The sequence below is a fragment of the Dipodomys merriami genome, unplaced genomic scaffold (assembly GCF_024711535.1).
Source record: "Dipodomys merriami isolate MVZ:Mamm:240054 unplaced genomic scaffold, mDipMer1.0.p SCAF_41, whole genome shotgun sequence".
Taxonomy (NCBI): Eukaryota; Metazoa; Chordata; class Mammalia; order Rodentia; family Heteromyidae; genus Dipodomys; species Dipodomys merriami.
In genome coordinates this window covers 10996840-11018151 of record NW_027205715.1, presented here as the reverse complement: position 1 = coordinate 11018151, position 21312 = coordinate 10996840, and the positions used below count along the sequence as shown (strand labels likewise).

General features: G+C 49.5%; 1 protein-coding gene across 1 annotated transcript in view; it reads left to right on the top strand.

Moving 5' to 3' along the window:
• LOC138806998 (V-type proton ATPase subunit d 1) overlaps positions 1-21312 on the top strand; it is a 42791-nt gene that overhangs the window by 18088 nt on the left and 3391 nt on the right. The window contains exons 2-4 of the mRNA XM_069992546.1: positions 9077-9248; positions 18361-18539; positions 19811-19890. Coding sequence (XP_069848647.1) covers positions 9077-9248; positions 18361-18539; positions 19811-19890 — 431 coding nt within the window. The remainder of the gene's footprint in view (positions 1-9076; positions 9249-18360; positions 18540-19810; positions 19891-21312) is intronic.

Below are 21312 nucleotides of genomic sequence, written 5' to 3'. Positions count from 1 at the left end.
GGTTTATTGGAGATAGGAGTCTCACGGTCTCTCCTGCCCGGGCTGGCTTTGAACCACGATCCTCAGATCTCAGCCTCCTGAGTAGCTAGGATTACAGGCGTGAGCCACCAGCGCCCGGCTTCATCTTCTTTTTTAACAGCACCATATCCATTCCAGCTTGCAGATTCTAAAGCTATAGTGGCAAGAAAAAGCTTGCTCAAGGTCAAAGTGCAAGTCAGCAGAGTAGGGTGTCTCCCCTTTTCAGGGAGAGGCTGGATCTGTCTCTCAGTTGTCAAGCCAGACTGTGACCTGGAAACATAAGGAAGCTACTCAGCAAGCCCTGTGTCTTTTGGGACACAGGAGCATCCAGTCCCATGGAGCAATAAGGCCTAGCAGGGAACAGCCTGGTGACGGCTGTCCAGTTGGCTCTCTACTCGGTCAGAGGAGAGATTCTTGGAACTTGCCCTGGGTGTAGCATTAACTAGTTCTGCCCCTCCCTTTGGCACATGAGACCATAACCTGACTGGCACCCTGCTGACTGGTAGATGGGTTGACTTCCTCATGGGATGCTTTCATTGTCCCAGCACAGGGACGGGATGTTCCTGAGAGCATGTGGGTAATTAAATGTAGATCTACTGCCACCTGCCACCTGTCCTGGAGCAGGGAGCAGGGTGGTAAACCTGGGGCAGACATCCTGCTGCCTACTAGACCACTGTATCCTCGTGTTTGATGTTGATGGGTGGTGCCACTGGTATTAGCTGGGCCACCTCTGTGGTTCAATCCCTGCTGCCAAGGCCTCACCTCACTGAAAAGCCTCTAGCATTAAACAAAATGTGGGTCCAGGGACCAAGGCAAGGGAACTTACTGTCCTTGCTCTGCAGGAGTCCTGCCTTGTGCCAACTGAAACCCTGTAGCTTGCATGAGGCTGTGCCAGCAGTAGACTCCAGGTTCTTCCCAAGACTACTGGCCTGCCAGCCCAGGGGCTTCCCATGGAGCAAGAGCTGCCTTTGGCTATATTACCCTCTGTTTTCTCCCAAAACTCTGGGTCATAGCTCAAAGCAGCCTAGTGTGTGGTGGGTGGGACAAAGTTGGGTCTTAGCTTGTCTACCTGATTTCTGGGCTTCCCAGAGCTCTGTATGATTTTGTGGTAGGTGAACAAATTTGGAAACAGGATCCTGGATCTTTTTTTTTTTGGTCAGTTGTGGGGCCTGAACTCTGGGCCTGGGTACTGTCCCTCAGCTCTTTAGCTCAAGGCTAGTGCTCTACCACTTGAGCCACAGCGCCACTTCCAACTTTTTCTGCTTATGTGGTGCTGAGGAATTGAACCCAGGGCCTCATGCATGCAAGGCAAGCACCACCATTGAGCCACCTTTCCAGCCCAGGATCCTGGATCTTGGAGCCACTCTATTCTTCCTTTCCCAGGATATAACAGATTGAGGCCTGTGAGTTTGCATGGGTCCTTCTACAGACAATGACAAAGCAGAGGGCATGCTAGAGCTCTAGGGGAAGGATTGGGACAGACCATGGGAAGGAGGGAAAGGAGCATTCCGTCTGAGCTGTTGAGGGCAGACTGAGCAACAGCTTAGCATAGAGAACCATAGATCACTGGGCTGAGGATAATGGTCAGGAAGTTCTGGTTGGAGTTCTGTCTGCCAGAAGAGAGATGTTGTATTCAGGTTCTCTGTATACCAGAGCCTCAGTTCTTTGCAGTTTTCCTGAGGGGCTGACAATACAAGACCCAGGGGACCAGTCAGGAGCCTGGGTCCAGAGACATTCTATAAGTTTCTCTGTGGACAGCATTTGAACCTACATTCTTACACTTGACTGTAACCCTAGCGCTTGTGAGGCCGAGGCAGGAAGTGTACAAGCTCTAGGCTACCTTGAGTTACATAGTGAAAGTGTTTGCCAAAACAATAAGGGCTAGAGGTATGGCTCAAGTTGTAGAGTGCTTGCCTAGCAAGTGCATGGCTCCTAGTTCAGACCCCAGTATCACCAAAAAATAAAGGTTTTCTCTCCTCTCTTCTGCCTAAAGAGTGAATTAGCAAAAGAGTCTTAAGAGTGGACTGGAAAAGCCAGGCGCCAGTGGCTCGCGCCTGTAATCCTAGCTGTTCAGGAGGCTAAGATCTGAGGATCATGGTTCAAAGCCAGCATGGGCAGGAAAGTCCATGAAACTCTTATCTCAGGCGCTGTGGCTCAAGTGGTAGAGCACTAGCCTTGAGCTGAAGAGCTGAGGGACAGTGCCCAGGCCCAGAGTTCAAGCCTCATGGCCAACAAAAAAAAGAGTGGACTGAAGTTGTGGCATGGACCAGCTGATAGAGGATGGTATACTTGTACTGGCCATACAAAGGTACTCTAAACACCCCATTTAACGGTGGTGATGCCAGGCTCAGGTGGAGATCATGTGGTATGAGAGAAGAGGGGTAAGCTAGCATTTGAAAAAAGTTGGACTACATTATTGATTGGTCAGTTGGTATTATATGGGGTTTTCAGGGAGCCTATGATAGGCCATATCAGTGGCCCTGAGGCTGAAGAGGATTCACAATCTGTGCTACAGGCCCTAGGTAAACTCAGGGTTAATAGTTCCCATGCTGAGGCTCCCACACTGTGAATTCCAGATGTGGCTCTCTGACTCTGCAGATCCAGCCAGCCGGTGCACACATCTGCTTTGGAACTGATGTGAAGAAGAGGTCTCTTCTCCCTGGTTCCCAAACCCAGGAAGGAGGCTTAGGCACAACACATTTATCCAGAAGGAGCAGGGTGGCACAGGCTCCATTTGGGTCGCCAAGCTGGTGGTTTTTCTATTTGTCTACCTGAGTTTTCCTTCTTTGAGCCCCTATATAGTATCCAAAGTAGAACCCTAGTTCTTCAAAGACCCCACATTTGGGCCTGGGGAGGGGGATAATAGAACAGGTCCTAAGCCTTGCCACCCTTGTAGGGAATGGCAGAGTGGGCACACTAGGCTTGAGGGAGCATGTTCTCACATCTGGTTTTATTCAGTGGGCTACAATTCCTGAAAACCCCTGAGCTCCCCGGGAGAATGTCATTGAGTAAACCTCTGGAAAAGCAGAAGTAAAGTCTGGGAACACACTGTCCTCTCACACTCTGCTGTGGCCAGCTGGCCAGCAGGACCCTGTCATAGGCCATGAAACTAGGGGTGAGTAGGAGCCACCCTGGCTAATAGGCTGGGCCAGACATTGTCTTCATGCCTGGTGAACCCTGAGGCATGTTGGAACCAACCTTGGCATGGACTAGGAACCTTCCTTCTGCTTCCTTAGGTCCTTGGGGAGGAGCTGCAGGGGTCAAGGAGCTAGAAAGGCTATATACTACCTACCAGACAAAAAGGAGACTCTTCAAGTTGGTGGGATCAAGGAAAGCTTTCTGGAAGTAGGTGGGGACATGGCTGCCTAGTTCCACTTTTCTGGGCCTGAGTGGAGCTAGCTGCCAAGCCCATACTTTGTCCTCACAGAACAGAGCATTGGTTAGGCTGGGAGTCTTCCTGCCCTGATACTGATCAGGAACCAAGAATCATTTGGTGGCATCTGGGCTTTGCTGCTGAGGGGTCTTAGCCCAAGGAGACCATTGATTAGGGGTAGACAAGGATGATGGGGACAGGTAGAAGCCAGTTTCAGTCTGGTACAGACTGACAAGCCCTGAAAGAAATAGCCATGCAAGGTGGATATTGGGATGTAGCCTTCCCAAGTGCCTTCAGAGAGCTCAGCTGGACCTTGTGGGAGCCAGGGAAGTTGGTCTTTGACACAGGCAACCGCAAGGTAGATTGGGCTGCCCTGTGGAAGAGGGGTGACAAGGGCTCTCATTTTCCAGGCTGGCCTTTTCTAGCTAGGTGCGAGGATATACCCTGCTTCCTGTACCTGAAAGGCTTTTTTCCAATTTGGCCTGTGAACTCAGGGCTGATGGCTTGTGGGAGGAGGGCATGATGGAGTTTGTGGGAGGAGGCAGAGCTGTAGCTCAAGGGCCACTGGGATTGTAGAGTAAAGGCGACAGTGACATGTTGCAGTTGGATCACTTCATTCCTGAGAGAATGGACTTGGGAACAGGCAGCTGAAGTATGGGGCAGGAGGCCTGCATTGTGTCCAGAGATACAGCTAAGGGAGAGAAACCTGAACATCTGAGACAAGAGCTCAGTAGACACAGGTCTGAAATGGCTTTGAGAACAGGTGCTGTCAAACATGTTCAAGTCCCTAGGTGGAAGCTGGGAACATGAGATGGAGTTGGTATGCTTTGTCTGAGGTAGGCTTAGGTCAGACTGCAGAAAGAACTTTGTGATAGCAGTAGCATCTTCTTGAACATGAGAAATTGGCCTCTGAGGAAGTCTTTTGTTATGAGAGATCTCAAACTGGCCAGACATTCCTGGTGCCAGGCCACTGATAGGAGGATTTGGGGTAGACAGCTGGGTTTGTGGGTAGACCAGAGCTGTCCCCTGAGTCTTTTCTAATCAGAACACTACTCAAGCCTCAGCCGGGGCATGTCTGGGCCTCTCAGGGGCCTTCATCAAGGCTGTCAGGATGCAGAGTCCAGACCCCAGAGCAGAACTATCCCTTGCCTTCCCAGAGCTCCTGCCGTCCTTGGGTGCCCTCAGGGGTTGGGTCAGGGCTGGGTAGCCAGGTCTCCCACGAAGCTCTTTACAAGTTCCAGGCCTATCCTCCTGTGCCTGGATTCCACCCCCAGTCACATCACCTCCTCTGCTTCCCTTGGATAGAGCAGGAAGTTGAGGAGAGGGCGTCCTAACCCATGTGTCCTCATCCTGGCCAGGCCTGTCTGAAGGGCTTAGGGCTGCCAGCCACTGGGTCTGGGTGCCAGGTTTCTCCAGCAGGGTCAGAGCTGGTTTAGAAGCCCTGTGTGGTCCCCTCGTGGGCGAGCTGAGAGATCAGCCTGCCTGCCTCCCTCCAAGTCGCCTTCTTGGCTGGCAGGCTGTCCCTTTCCCTGGGTCTCAGGGAGATGTGGGGTTTGGCCAGGGAAAGTGGTCTGGAACGGCCCTTTGACATCATCCCTGGGGGCTTTTAAAAATGAGTTTCCTGGTAAGGAAGACTCCTCTGGCCTTGAGCAGGATTCTCAGTAGAGTCTCCTGGGTTTGCTCTGATCTGACAAACGCCAGGCGAAACCACCCAGCCGCCTGCATTCCAGCAGTGCTTAGAGTCGCGGCTTCTCTAGATGCAATGTCAGCAGAATGCAGCAGCCAAAGCACAGGAGTGTTTGCTCTGAGGCCCATGCTAGGCTCTGGGGGAGGGAGTAGGGGCATCAAAGGAGAGCATCCTGGCTTTGCCACCACTCAATCAAAACCACATATTCCTAGCTTCTCTAGGAATGGCTACTGCTCCAGTGATGCAAGAGGGACTTGTTGTTGAGTTATGACAGTTCAGGCCCACAACTAGACATGCAGGTGGACAGTACAGTCCAGGTAGCCTGCAAGGGTAGTTCCTTTGCCACCCATAGGCTTTTCTAGAACTAAAGACTATCTGAACAGTCTATACCTGAAAGACCTGTCCTAGCTAAGGGTTGTGGAAGAATGTGGTTAAGGAGGTGTGGAGAGAGAATGAAACTAGGGCTAGGGACCAAAATAGTCTACCAGACCTGTACCATATCCTGACCTTTCTACATCTGAACTGTGGGATTCTGGACAGGATTCTGGTTTTATCTGATTTTTTTTTTTTTTTTTTTTTTGTCATGGGGCTTGAACTTGGCCTGGATGCTGTCCCTGAACTCTTTGCTCAAAGCTAGCACCCTACTACTTTGAGCCATCACATCATTTTCCAGTTTTCTGGTGGTTAATTGGAGATAAGAGTCTTACAGACTTTCCTGCCCAGATGGGGTTTGAACCGTGATCCTTAGATCTCACCCTCCTGAGTAGCTAGGATTACAGGTGTGAGCCACCAGCACCCAGCTCATCTGATTTCTTATTGCTAAGTCTGAGAAGTAGCCATGGCCAGAACATCTAGCACAAAGGTTGCTCCTGGCATGGGACTGAGTCCATTGCATGGAAACTGTGTTTCTAGTTACAGTGGATCTGAGGTTAGGATTCTCACCTGACTAGTGCCAGATATTGGATGGAGACTCATTGGGAGCCAGAGAGGAGAAAGGTGCTTGGCAGTGGAAAAGTTGCTGAGTTAGCCAGGGAGAGAAGCCATGCAGAGCAAAGGCGGAGGTTGGAGCAGAGGAAGTTTCATACTGCTGGAAAGCTCATGAGGATCCCCAGTGGGAGGTGACAGATTGCCTGGGGAAGCCTCCCAGCAGCATGTGCCAGGGCTCAGAAGGGTAGGGTGTGTACTGCTGCCTGGGGAGGACTGGCTTTCCAGTACTTTGCATAGGAGGGATCAGGAAGCCAATCTAGAGCCAGATTTGCTCTCCCAAGAACTAGTGGGATTGCTGGCAGGAGGGGCTGGGTTTTGCCCTAAAGCTCTCTTTGTGCATCTGATTGGCCTCTAGGCCCAGGCTATGTGCTGAAAAGGAAGTCTCTTGGCCTGAGAAGGGCTGCAGGGACTCCATGAACAAATGGACAGGTTCATCTTGGCAGATGGCTTGAACCAGCTCTGGCTCCCAGCTGCTGTCTGCTCTAAAGCTTCTCCTAGTTGGGGCTTGGCACTTGCCCTGCCTGGACCAGAACCATCTGCCCATTCTTTTTCAGTTTATCAAAATATTTATTGATAGATGCAAGTATATAAAATCAGGGCATGAACATGACTTGAGAAGTATGCTTAATTTCAGTACTGTTAAGGGGGAATAAATCATATTCTTACTATTTGTATCATACCCATAAAATAATTTCAGAGTCATTAACAATGTTTCAGTGTTTCAAACCCAGAGCTTTTTATGCAAGACTTCTGCATTTGCTTAAAGATACTAGAAATCTAACATATGGCCTGGTGTCAGTTGCTCTCGTCTATAATCCTAATCACTCAAGAGACTGAGATCTAGAGAATTAATTTGAAGCCAGTCCCAGCAAAAAAGTAGAGAGAATCTGTCTCCAATTAACCAGGAAAATGCCAAATGCCAGGTGAAAGGTTTGCTTCAAGTGGTAGAGTGCCAGCCCTGAGTGAAAAGCTGGAGCAAGAGTTTAAAGCCCTGAGTACTGGCACACCCACAAAAAAAGCTCTAGCATATGAAGCCCATTTCTAGAGGTAGAGATGCAGGCAATATACTACTAATTAAAGGTAGTAACCTTTAATTATTGATAAGATTTTTTTTTTCAATTTAACAGTCCACACAGTTTAGATAAGATTTTTTTTTCTGGAAAAACCAATCAAATAACCAAATACTGCAATAGTGCAACTATTACTGAGCAGAGCACTGTCTTACTGTAAGAGTAGCTAGGTTTGGTCAGAATAATGAAGATAGGGAAGAAGAACTCAGAAGGGCTCATTGTAGATAGCCTGGGGCAAAGTAGGAGGGCATACACATATCTAAAGCAAAAACACAGCAAGATCAGCATTGTCCATGGGACAGATTTGGCCTGATGGTTCACTTACCCACTGTGTCTTCTCTTTTATCCTCTTTTGGGTGGTTATGGCAGAAAAGTAGACATGCAGTAGTAGAGCAGGAAAAACAGGAAGCTAAAAGTCTACTCTGAGTGCTTGGGAGCCACAGAGACATGAGTGCTGCCGGCCACCAGCCCCTAGCCTCACAGATGAAAGACATTCCCTCTAGCATTATATACCCTCCTTTTATGCCCTCTCCTGCATACTCCTCCATCTCCTTTATCACACCCCACTGTAGATGAGGGTCATTCCTCTTTTGAAGTATAGTAGAAGAAGCATTATATGGGTCCTTAAAGCCTGTGCAACCAGAATTGTACAGCCCTCTGGCCTCAAGGATACCTAAAGAGGCCTTGGATCTCTATCCTCCCCTTCTTTGTCACTGTCCTTGGTACTGCCATAATTTATTATAGTGTTTTCCCTATCAAAGTCCCAGGAGTAACTCTCCTGCCAGTTTGCCCACTCTCTCTCCCATTTTTCTTCTATTCTACAGCAGTTTATTGAAATATGTACACATGCTCCGTTCTAGCCTCTATAGCACCACAATGACTGCCAAATCCCTATTCTTATGGAGCTTATATACCCTATATCAAGTGGGATAAAAAACAACACAGTGGGATAAAAAACAACACAGGTGAACAAGAGAGGCCTCAGGGGGGAGAATGGGGAGATATCTGAAGGAAGGGATGGATCAGCAATCTCTTTCCTGGCTAAGGAGCAGGGAAAGGCTCTGAAAGGATGTGATGGAGATGAGAGAGGTAAGAAGCAGCAACCAATAAGGGCCCCATTCTAGCAGAGACTCACTTTGAGTGAACTAGGAGCTTGAGAGAGTTTGAGGCAGATAAATACATGCTTACTTTTTGTTTTAAAAAGATCACTGTGGCAGTTATATGGAAAGTAGGCTGAGGGAAAGAATAAAGGACAGAAACTGGGAAATTTCTACATTGTACTATTCTACTTGTCCTGTCTTCCAAGTTTCTTGTCCTAGTCTTTCTTTCATATCTTTTTCCTCACTCTTGTTTCTAAAGGCTCAGGAGAATCCTGATTGGCCTGTCTGTCTTCAGCTACTGCTTAGGGAACCCTTACTTTCCATTCAGCCCCATTCCCTTCTTACATTACTCATTAGCCTGAGGCCTCTTCTTACTCAGTGTCCTGCTGACTATTACCTTCATACTTCCTTCAGCCTTTTGCTGTGGCCCAACTTAGCATGGTCTTCATCCCTGCTAAGGCCTATTTTGGTGCCCATTTCTCTATTCTCACTGCTTTGGGCATCTCCTCTCTTCATATCTTTCATGTATTTGTAGCATGCCCCTTCAACCCTGACACCCTGGAGAGTAGGGCCTATGTTGTTTTGCTCTAGGTTAGGACTTCAGAGGCTGTGGGTTGTAAATGGCTGCTTGGGTTGAGTCATCTCAACCTTCTCATCTTGTGGTGGCTTGTGGTCTTATAGTTTGGGGTATTTCCAGGTCTTTAGCCTAGCTGCTTGTATTATGCCCAGAACTAAAAGGAAGATGGAAATAGGAGGGCCCAGAGTTGGGTGAGAATGGGGACTTGGAGCACTGGGGGAGGCTCAGCAAAGCTAGTTCTCATCCTCTGTTTTTGAATTTCAGACTTGAAGCTACACCTGCAGAGTACTGACTATGGCAACTTCTTGGCTAATGAGGCATCACCTCTGACAGTGTCAGTCATTGATGACCGGCTCAAGGAGAAGATGGTGGTAGAGTTCCGCCACATGAGGAACCATGCCTATGAGCCACTTGCCAGCTTCCTGGACTTCATTACGTAAGTATCCAATAGCATTGGGTAGAGTAGATAATATTTACAGAAGGTAGCCTCATCATGTGCCTCTGTCAGCTGAGAGACTTGACAGCTGACAGAGTAAGGTTAGTTAGGCCAACAGAGTAAGGATAGGGCTGTAAGGTCATTAAGCAACATCATCAGAGTCCTCTTCAGCTATGTAACTGGACTTTTCAGGTTCACAACTTGTAGAGTAGGGTCACCAGCCTCTTTCTCTATGCCTATAATGTTTCAGAGATTGGAGTAGGGAGACAAAAAAAGATGGCAGCTCCTTTTTACTTACTCTGTAGTACCCACACTGAACCATTACCAGGTCCTATATCCCTTGCTGGGGCCAAGGGTCATGAAGAATCTGATTTTTTGAATGGACTGAGGCCCATTCTCTTCCTTTACTGACATTGGCTTAGTTTTCAGGAAAGTTAGGTAGATTTATAGGTTGGTGAGAGGTTGAATACCTTGCCACCTTTCCCAGGAGTTTGGGTAGGCCCCCCCCCCTTCACCCATGACTCTTGACTGTACCAGCTTCTCCGTTATGACCCTTGGGTAGGGGTCTTTTGCTAGAGAAGCTGAACAGATAAGAGGACCCTGGGACCAGCAGGGTAGGCGGGGCACTTGGATCAGGACTGTGAGTTTATGGATCCCAGGGAGGTAGAGAAGTTTCCTCTGCAGGGATAGCTCAGGAGCCATCAACCAATACTTGGTGAATAAGAACAGCTTAGCCCGGGTTGCCACCTCATGCACATAGTCAACAGAGGCATGATCAGTGGCCAGCCTCTATGGATTTTCTCTGTATTGGTGGCATGTGAGTAAATATAATTGTAGGGGATGTGTTTTCCTCCACTCTTCTAGATGTTGTCTAGTTTCTTCCATAATTATAGTGCTCCTCTTCCTTGGGACCAGGAATATTACTGTACCTGTCCTTGGAGGGATAGGGTTATGCCTGTCATCTGGCCTGATTTTCATCACCAGCAGGGAACAGCCACTTGACAGAATCCACATGCTCAGATGTGGTATTTAGCCATAGGGCTTCATCCTCGGACAAGGATCATAGACTGGAACACCTGAAAATTTCAGAAACCTGCCCACACTGAGAGCAGACCCTCTCCTGGCCACAATCTTCCTTCCCTGGGGCCCTCTCTGCTGTCCTAGACCATCTTATATTTATACTGTTGGCCCCTGTCAAAGTATGCCAGTATAGACCTACTGGGGCAGGATGCCAGAGGTGGGGGGTATATTATGTGCTACTTCATGGAAGGATAGGGGAACGCTGCACCATGCCATTTGTCACCTGAACTCTGGCCTGGGCCTGTGTGTTCCCTGCCCCAAGGTCAGAGCCCAGGACATACAAGGAAGCAGTGTATTTATTGTCAGATCCCACCCTTCACCTTCAGCTTATTTGTACAAGGCTCCTTCAGTTTCCTGGTGAATATTCTGATCATGCCAGCTAGGGTGGCCAGAGGAAGCATAACTCTTGTCTGTGCCAGTGGTCAGAGGGTGGATGTTATCCATTTTCCTACCCACTTGCCCACCTGACTGTGCATATAGCTCCTAACTTGACTTGGTGCTTCCTGCCAGACCATGAAACTAGAGCGAGCTCTGAGCATGACTGAGACAGAGCAGCCGCCAGCTCTTTGCTGGAGGTTGGCTACAAGCATCAAGTGTGCTTAAAGCAGCCAAGTGCTATCCTGTGGCAAGCTGTCTGAATCCACCACTTCCCCTCCCTTTCCATTCATGGGTGATTGTAGCTTACAGCATTCCCATCTACTCACTCTGCCCTCACTTGGGAAGAGCTCAGCAGCCACGTGTCAGCCAGTCTGAGCCTGTGGCTGCTCCTTCCCTGACCCCATCATCTCCAGTGACCTGCTCTTTTGCTCTCCATTTCAACTCTCCCACCCCCTCACACACACTGAGGGCTGCCCAAAACCATGTCACCACCTGGAATTGCTCCACCTCTAAAATGGCTGAGTCAGGCATCCTTTCTCTACCCACAGCCTTCTGAGTCTCCAGCCCACTCTCAGCCCCTTGTAGGACATGGGTTCCAGACTCAGCAGGACACTGAGCCTTGCTTCCTCCCCTGTTACCCTTTCTGTCTTCATTTCCCGCCCTCCCCAGCTGAGGTTCCCTGGTCCATCATTCCAGCTCTCTTCTGCCAACATCCGCAGTTCTCTTGGCTGCCCAACTCATAGTCCCGCCCGGCTGGCAGCCCCCCAGCCCTGGAGGAATCCCAGAGCCTCCAGCCTAGAGCTACCCTCCCCCCTTGTCCACTGCTGAGAGCAAGGCTAGAAAACTCAGTGATTGGAGGAAGATGATCATTCTTGCTGCCAGACATGCATGCTCACCCACTCGGGTAGCTTTAGCTTGTGGCTGCCTCTTACTGCCCCTACTCAGCATCCTATAGCCATCCCTACCAAGGCTGGGAAGACCACCTCCATCTTAAATATCATCCCTCTCCTGCCCTCTGCCTCCTCCTCTCTGGGCAAATGGCCCACTTCTTCTTCTACTAAGACAATAGAAGCCAGTATACTTCCCAGGACTGCATCTGGACTCCACATCCCTAGCACTGTTTCAGAGGAAGATTTACTCTCCTTACTCTGAGATCCAGTGTTGTGAACATGCTCACCCTACTCCTGGACCCTGAGTGGCTATTCCCCTTTACTCCTGTTGGAATCTCTAACACCATTAAGCACACCTTAAAAGCCTTCTTGGGGCTGGGAAGGTGGCTTAGTGATAGAGTGCTTGCCTACCATGCATGAAGCCCTGAGTTTGATTCCTCAGTACCACATAAACAGGAAAAGCCAGAAGTGGTATGCTGTGGCTCAAGTGGTAGAGTGCTAGTCTTGAGCAAAAGAAGCTCAGGGACATTGCGCAAGCACTGAGTTCAAGCCCCAGTACTGGCAAAAAACAAACAAAACAACAATAACAACAAATAAATATTTTATGTGGTCTAAACTTTTACATTTCCTGTGTTCTTTCATCTCCCCCTTTGCTCAAGCCTCTAGTCAGTTTCTGACAGTCCTATCACTCAATCACGTGTCACTCATGGCCTTCATGTGAACAAGGTCTCTAGGCTTGGCCACTATGTAGCATCCTCCTCTCATGTCTCTACCTCTGGCTGCTTTTCTTTCTCCATTGCCCCAGAAAAACCATTGCAGGTATGAGGAGTGTTACAGAAGGGGTAAAGTCTTCCCTTCAGAGCTTGTGCCAAGTGTCACCCCAGACTCAGACTCATGACTGGTTTCATTGAGGACATGGCTACTTGGTGAAGTATTTTGTTTTGTTTTTGGTTTGTTTTGTCAGTCATGGGGCTTGAACTCTGGGCCTGAACACTGTCCTTGAGCTCTTCAGCTCAAGGTGAATGTTCTACCACTTGAGTCACAGCACCCTTCCAGTTTTCTGGTGGTTAATTGGAGATAAGAGTCTCATGGATTTTCCTGCCTGGAGCCTGGACTGCCTTTGAACTGAAATCCTTAGATCTCAGCTTCCTGAGTAGCTAGGATTAAAGGCATGACCCACTAGCACCCGGCTTGGTGAAGTTTTTAAGGAAGAATTGGAGAAGATCTATAGTCTGAGGGAACTATATATATCCTGAGCTGTGATCATGGAGTCTCTGGCCCTGTGCCCCAATAGTCTCCAAAGGCATTGCTTCTTCTAGAAAGGAGTAAGCTCCTCTTGAAATGCCCAGAGAAAGGTGTACCTAGAGAGTGCATTCCTATAGGAATGGGGACAGATAGAGACCCCATCTGGAGACATGGCTACTCACAAACAAAGCTGCTACAGCTGAGGCAGAAGTTAGGAACACCACAGAGGTCAGTGAGCTCCATCCTTCAGACAGCTTTTGCCTTCAGAGCTTCCCTTTGATGACTGGAACAGGCTTTTGCAGGAAGTAATGAGTTTCCTGACATTGAAAGGATGCAAGCAGAAACTGGTCAAGACACCCTGCCCTTCTGTGTGAGAGAGAGCATTCTGTGCTTTTATAGATCCCCAGTCTGCATCCAACACTCACTCTGGGCCAGATTTAGTACTAGGAGGGAGATGGATGGACATGGGGGATAGTGCAGTGGTGCTGGAGAGGCCTACAAGCAGCTTTAGAAATTGGGAATGAGTGTCACAGAGGGCTTCTCAGTATTGAAAGAACTCCAGGGGGTCAGATGATTGCTTGAGAGAACAAGAGAGAGTAGTCTCAGTAGAGGCCATGTAGTATAGGATAGACTGAGTGAGATAAGTACTTTAAATTAGACTGTCAGCATGTGATCTTGAGATGAACCAGATTGATCTCTCTCTCTTTCTCTGTCTCTCTATGTCTCTGTCTCTGTCTCTGTCTCTCTCTCTCTCATTCTCTCTCTTATTCTCTCTCTTGTTTCTCCTCTTTTTCTTTCTCTCATCTATGCCTGGACTGGGACTTGGACTCAGGACTCAGGGCCTGGGCACTGTCCTTTTAGCCTTTTCTGCTCAGAGCTAGTATTCTTACCACTTTGAGCCATAGCCCTACTTCCATTTTTTTTCTGGTTAATTGGAGTTTAGAGTCTCATAGACTTTCCTGCCCAGGTGGCTTTGAATTGTCATATTCAGATTTCAGTCTCCTGAGTAGTTAGGATTATAGGCATGAACTACCAGTGCCTGGCCAGCATAATTTCATAGTATTGATATGTCAATGTTGCTGTATCAAGGGCTCCTATCTGGACCAACCATTAGCTTGCTGTGTGACTTGGGGTAGAGCCTCTATTGCTTTTTGGTTTTCCTTGCAGGAGACTTTGATCTGGGTAGTTTCATGATATTCTCCTACAGGAAAGTCAGCTCTGGAAGAGAAGCTAGGAGAGTTGTTTGTAGGCAGAGAGAACTTGGTCTTAGTTGGATGAGGACAAAATAGAGGCCTTATTCTGCTAGGGGCCTTATTCAGTATACATAACCTACCTGTAGCATAGGTGCCCATTGGCATAGCCTGAGTATGGGGAAATGGACCCATCTTGGGGAGCCAAGGTCCCATATTCCTACTGTGTAATGGCTTCCACTATCACCAATTGGTGCTCTGAGGTCCTGCCTACACTGCATTCTCTCTAGTATGTCTCCCACTTTGGGCCCCTGGTTGGCCACAAAGGGGCATTCGTAGTTCCCTGAGCCTCAAATCTTGACCTTCCGCCGTCACTGTCTACAACAAGGTAGGTGGGCTATAGAATGGGACACTCAACTTGTTGGGCTTCTGGGTTCTGGGCTAGGTGTGGCCTCTGTCTGGAATGAGAGACAGCGTTAACCCCATTCTTCCCAGCCTAGGAAAGAGCACCATGTTGAAGAGAAAGCACCTCAAGGTCCAGAAGGCTCAGATCAGGTGGAAGGACACAACCAGACCTCTGGGGAAGGGCAGGATTTTTTTTTTCCAATCCTAGGGCTTGAACTCAGGGCCTACACACTCTCCCTGAGCTGCTTTTGCTCAAGGCTAGTGTTCTACCACTTGAGCCACAGCACCACTTCCAGCTTCTTCTGTTTATGTGGTACTGAGGAACCAAACCAGGGCTTCATCCATGCTAGGCAAGCACTCTACCACTAAGCCACATTCCATCTGGGAGAGGAAGGATGTTAATGAAGAGCAGGTCAGAGTCTTACTGGTTCTTCCTTGAGCTTCTCACTTTATTGCACAGAGGCTCAGGCCTCTGAGCTGGTGGGCTGAGGTTATAGTAGATATTTTTGTTTACTTGCTACCCTGAACAAGAATCAAGACCTAGATGTAATCCAGTACAGGTACTGTCACTTGGAGTTCATGAGGGCATCTGGTGGGTGCTGTGGGTGGACAGACTTGCAGTATACCCAGACATCATGGCCTCCTGTCCTGCAGTAAGCTAACCCCAAGGGCTAAGAAACCAAATCCCTCCAGCAGATGGCACCAAAAGGCACAATGCCTTAAGACAAAGGGTTGGCTAGGGACTCTGAAGACTTCTTGAAGGAAGTAGCTTCCCAAACTCTAGCCTGAGACTTCTGGGGATTCAAACTGTTTTAGAGGCACAGTGCAAGACAGGCCTCAGGGCACCGGATTATAGACTGCCCCACCCCCATCCTACAAGGGCCTCTTTGGCCTGGCCAGCAGCCGGCCATCCACTCCCCAGCTGTCTTCCCCTGGAGGGAGATGCTGACCAGCTGGAACCTCATTCTCTTTTATTGAGGCCAAATGAAGGAAGAAATGGTGGAGTGGGTCTCTGGGGGCAGGGAGGCAGCTGCTGAAGCCAGGCAAAGAGGAGGAGAAAGAAGAGGAAGTGGAGGGTTTCTCTGCCAGCTGAAGATCTCGGCCTTAGAATAAAAGAATATGTCTGGGCTATATCATCTCTGCGAGACCTGTCCTGCCTTCTATATCACAGAAAAGGATTTTTACCCTCACCAGATGGGGGGAAAATCAGAGACCTCTGCTATAGCAACCTTGTAGTTAGTCCAGGGGGAGGGAAGTGTTAGGCTTGGCACAGGATAAAGGCTGACCTGCCTTGGGTAGCAGGAGGTCTTGGAAGGGCTCAGTGGCATATTCAGGAGTGGTCTTTAGTTGATCCAGAATTACCCCTTGTGCTCAGCTAAAGCTTATAGCAGGAGAGGCTGAAGGGAGATGGGTAGAGTAGGGAGGCTACCACTGGCCTCCATGCTGTCAGGGCTGAAAAGTGAATCACATGTGGTCTTTTCCACATCACTGGAGAAATTGCAGCAAAGCTAGACTCAGTGTCTCACCACAAAGCTTTCCTCTGAGACTTGGCTAGGACCCTCAAGAATGCCAAGGTACTCTCTTTGGGCTCAGCCCCCAGCCTTGACCCTGCCCTAAACAGATATCCTGAGTTGTAGACATAAGAGGCAGGAGGTTTAGGAAGAGGAAACTGGCTTGTGGTGGGGGGAGCGGGGAGCTCCTCTGAGAAGATAAAGCTAGATGGACATGGCTAGAGGTGTATGGACAGTGACTATGGGGGCAGAGCTCCTTTTATGTTGTGCTGGCTGTCTCTGGAACCTTATTTGTTCTGACAGCGAGGCTGGTGAATATGAAACCACTCAGGTAACATGGATCCAATGAAGTGCTGTTCTCCTTTCTATTTGAAGGATGTGAACATACCAGAGCATCCTCAGGCTCAGAGGCAGAATCTTTTCTGTTACCTCCAGTAATGCAGTGGGTGTAGTGAGGCTGAATGGAGCACAAGTTGAGTGTGGAAGAGTAGTGGGTGTGTCCTGATTTACATGAGAAGCAGAAGACATCGGGGGCAGAGAAGACATAATCTGGAGCTGGACACGAAGGGACAAAGTTCTGGCAGGCTCTCCCTGCAGTCCCTCTACTCTACCAGTTTTGTGGGGTTGGAGGCAAGAGGTTGGCCATATGGGCCTTTTGGCTTGCAGCTGCAAATGGGCCCTGCCTGAGGACCTCAGCTGGGGGTGGGGCCTGCCTCTTCTCAATGTACATCCTGTAGCTGACCCAGCCAGACTGGGGGTGAAGAGGGCAGCTTGCCTGGCTCCAGGCCCAGGAGAACAGAGGTTGTAACAAGGCACTGGGCCAGGTGGGAGCTGAGGAAATGTGCAGCAAGCAGGAGGAGTAGGGGTCAGGCCAGGACAAGAACTGAGGCCTCTTCCTCCTATTGCCTTCCTGGAGGCCCCTATGGGAATGCCCTAGTGGCTGGCCCTCTGAGCTAAGGCCCCAGCCACCACCTTGTTCCATTTGGTCCTTTGGTACTAGGAACTACTTCCTACCAAAGCCCTCCTCAGACATCTTCAGCACTGGGTCCTCAAAATACTGTCATAAGATAGGACCCTAAGTCAGCTCCTCAAGAAGCTAGGATGAGACTTGTGTTCAGGTCTAACTCATAACAGCAGTCTCCACTCTAGCTTTTACCCTTCCATGGCCCAACATGGCCTTCAAGGATATTTCCCTGAGGTCTCATCCAGCTCTCTGAGGTTATCTTTAGTAACAGGCTAGAGAACAGTTATGACTACGGTAGTGGACTATGCCTAGGCTGTTCTCTCGTTCACTTCATCCTCTCATAGATAACTACACAGAAGTCTCTGCCTCCGCTCCTTTGTATAGCTATGCCTTTTGGTTGGAGGTAGAGTTTTGTCTCATACCAAATCTGAACTGAGAAGTCCAACCCTCCCCAGCTCCATAGCCCCCTCTGCTGCCCATGGACTCTCCAGACCTGGCCTCCAGGGCATAGCCTAGGGGAGCCTTAGCCAAGGACTGATCTGAGCCCAGGCTATCAAGTTCCTGTGTCTCATTCAGATCCTCCTAGGAAGAGGCCTGGTGCTGGTCTCAGCCCTAAAGAAGAAGATGGGTTCTCTTCTTTGGAGCAGGGTTGTGCCATTCTGCCTGACCTAGGCCTTTGCTCTAGAGGATGCCTTCATAAATCCTCTCTGGATGACTGGCCCTAAGGAAGCTTCTTCCACCCTATTCAGCTTTTCTTTTCTTCTCTGTCACCACAATGAGCCAGAGTGACCCTGTCCTGGACCATGATATCCCTGCCTATATTCTGCTCATGGATCACTGGTGCTTGAGCTGAAGTCAGGATCCTTAGTCTGGCCTGGCTCAGCCTCCAGGCACCACCCTGTTGGCAACACTGCCCTGCCTGTGGCTGCACCTTTCCTTTTCCTTTGTCCTGACTCTGCTCAATTCCTCAAATTTGGCCTCTCAGTGCCTCCAGGCCTTTGCACACACTGTTCCCTCCTCCCAGAACACACTTTCATCTCACAGTCCTTTTATCTCTCAAGCTGCTGACCACACCTATCCTAGGGCTGGGCTGTGTGCCACATTTGCATGTGCCAATGGTTTCTGTGTCCTGTTAGAACATTGTTCACACTGTGCAAGAGTCACCTATATCTCAGTTACGTGTGAGACATGAATCTTCCATCACCTCAAAGGGAGAGGTCACATGTCTGTCCTCTGTATCTGGTGCTGGTAGGGATCAGAAACTTGAGAGGAACTTGGGCAAGGAGGCACCCAAAGATAGAACCAGCGGAACTTCCAGCAACCATGACCAGCCCATATTGTTCAGGATCTGGTGGACCGTGTAGGGTTGGGGCAAGGGTGTGGTGCGTAGCCAGGCCTTCCAAGCCCCTTACTTCAATGGGCTGCCTTGCTGTTCTCTGCTTCCCACAGCTACAGCTACATGATTGACAACGTGATCCTGCTCATCACAGGCACACTGCATCAGCGCTCCATCGCTGAGCTTGTGCCCAAGTGCCACCCACTAGGCAGCTTTGAGCAGATGGAGGCCGTGAACATCGCACAGACACCTGCTGAACTCTACAATGCTATTCTGGTGGACACTCCCCTGGGTGAGCCAGTGAGGTAGAAGCAGGAGCTGGGTAGGGGTCTCAGCCTCAGTGTGGGCTTTGCAGACTATTGGGGGTGGGTTATCCTGATCCTGAAAGTGAGACCTGCCTGCTGCTGCTGACCTTTATCCTTCCCTCAACTTTCTCCTCTCATTCTCTCCTCCCCACTTCTCCTTTCCTGTTGCTTTTGCCAGGAGGCTACCCCATGGCCTGACTTGACCATCTAACTTTGGAAATGGTCTGGTTTGCAGAGAAGGGCTGGACACATAGAGAAAAAAGGGAGAGAGGTTTGGGTCCCTTGGAGTATTGGGAGTCCTGAAAGATAGGAGCCTCAAGCGAGGTCAGAATGACTGGCTTCCTCTGAGAAAGGGGTGGTCAGCAAACTGCTTCACTTGCCTTCATTGAGCAGGTCCCAGGGACCAGGTCACACAGTGTTCAGCAGGATGCATGTCAATGTCAGAGGCCAAAGAAGGGAAGGGAATTGGGAGGCTAGGGAGGCTGGGGAGAAGGTATGAGGACCATAACCAGCTAGTGCCCTCATAACCAAAGGCCTGAGCCCTGAGCAACCATTATAGAAAGCCACCAAAGTTGAGCCACAGGGGCTCTCAGCTAAGAGGCCCAATTTAGTCAGTTCTGGATGCTTCCAGTAACTCTGAGCTAGTTCCTGGTTTTTCAGTCTCCCCATCTTTAAAGAAAAGACAGATTCGTGAGTCTTCAGGCCCTTTTGGGGAATGGGGATGCTCTATCCTGCTTTGCCTCCCCTTCCAGCCCTACAGTGGCCCCCTTGGTTGTAGGTCCATGCTTTGTCCAGCTGCCGGATTCATTCCTTGTCCCGAGGAAGAGAAGGAGGATTTTCCAAATGTTGGTGCCAGGCCTTCCTAGGGGAGGCAGAAAAGTGAGCATCAGGCCCCAAATCCACAGCTGCCCCTGGAGAAAGGAGAATCTCATGGCCTCTTATGCAAGCCTCTCTTTGGCATGGTCTAAACTTGGGTCTGCCCCAGTGGCGATTAGATCATGTTATGGCTGGCCGCCTCCTTTATAAATCAATTTTAGGAGCAAGGAGGCAGGAAAAGCTCAGGTCAGTGCTCATGGCCCCGAGCATTGCTTCTGCCACTTCCAAGGCAATATCTCAGGCTGGATAGCCCCCTCTCCATATCTAGCACAATGGTCCTTGTGACAGGAGTCCTCTATGCCCTGTAGAATGGTTGGACATCAGCAGGGTTTCTCGCCTAGGCCATTTGCCCAGCCCTGACACATGTATCTTTCCTCCTCAGCGGCTTTTTTCCAGGACTGCATCTCAGAGCAAGACCTTGATGAGATGAACATCGAGATCATCCGTAACACACTCTATAAGGTAGTGCCCTGCATGAATGGTGGGGAATGGCCTCTTGGTTGGTGGGATAGTGAATTTATGTTAAGTGCTGTGATAGGGCACAGCTGTGCCAGGCTGTTGTCCCTGGGGCTTATCCGTTCATTCGCTGGCTCTTGTGAGTGGTACAAGGCTGCATGGTACAGGTTATCCATCCCCCTGGTGCCTGCGGCAGGCTCAGATAAAATCAGCAGGAGTGGCTGGCACTCTACTGCTTGGCCTGTCAGAGCTGGCTCCTGGAGGGCCACTCCCTCAGCATTCTGGAAGGTCACAGGCTACCACCCAGGCTATAACCATTAGACCTACTGTACCTGGGATATTGCCAGCCAAGATAGGCACTTGCATTAAGGTAACTGCTCAGTTGTGGTTGGGGAGGGACCCAGCCAGGCATAGCTAGGTCATTATGAGCTTTTCAGGTTCCCAGGTCTGGAGCCAGTTTCTACGTCCCACTGTCTTCATCCTCTACCCACCTTCTGCTTCCTACTGGGCTGTGGCATAGACTGGCTGAACCATGGTGATAGAGGATTGGGCTTGAGACTCCTGGGTCAGCACTAACTAGGCCCAAAGAGATTAAGAGGATGGGACTATGGCTATAGGTGTGGTAGAGTGCCTACTAAGAAGCCCTAAGTTCAAATCCCAGTACCTCCAAAAGCCAGAGACCAATTAGGGATATTTGAGATAGACCAGACACTGCCTGCAGTTAGATACTGAGCTGTAGTGCCAAGATCTTCAATGAACTGTAGTCAGGAACACTGAGCAGCAGAGAACAGTCCTTGAAGAGGGGCTGAGGATGGTGCTAGCCAAAGAACATGCTGAGCTAACCCTGATAGCATCATTCTCCATAACAGAGTCGTCTCCTGCCCTGGTTCAAGCTGTCTGACATTTGGCTCAGCCTTGGTCCTAGCTCTCCAGTCTCTCTGCAGAGACCCGAGCCAGACTTTAGGGAGAGTTTAGTGATAAATGAAGAGTCTGCCTATAGATGGTGATGGTATAGACAGGCACAGAACATACAGAGGAAGAGCATGGTGCATGAACCAGATAGTGAGGAAGTTTGCTGAAAAACTACAGATTCCACATGGACACTTGGAAAGAAGTCCAGAGAAAGAGGCAGGTACAGGGTCAAGTCATCACCCCAAGCCTGGAATGCCAAGCCATACATTTGAACTTTATTCTGTGGTCAGGATGAGCCAGTGAAGGTTTCCAGCAGAGTAGAGTATGCTGAGAAAATCCTGCAGTGTAGGGGGCATATTAGCAGCAAGAAGGTCATTCTCAACTTCCATCCTTGACTATCCCAGAAACTAGTATGCACCATTGTATCCACTAGAAAAATGAGGAAACAAGACTTGGAGAAGCAAGGTGGTTGTCTAAAACTACACAGTAAGTCACTAACAGCACCAGAGACCACAC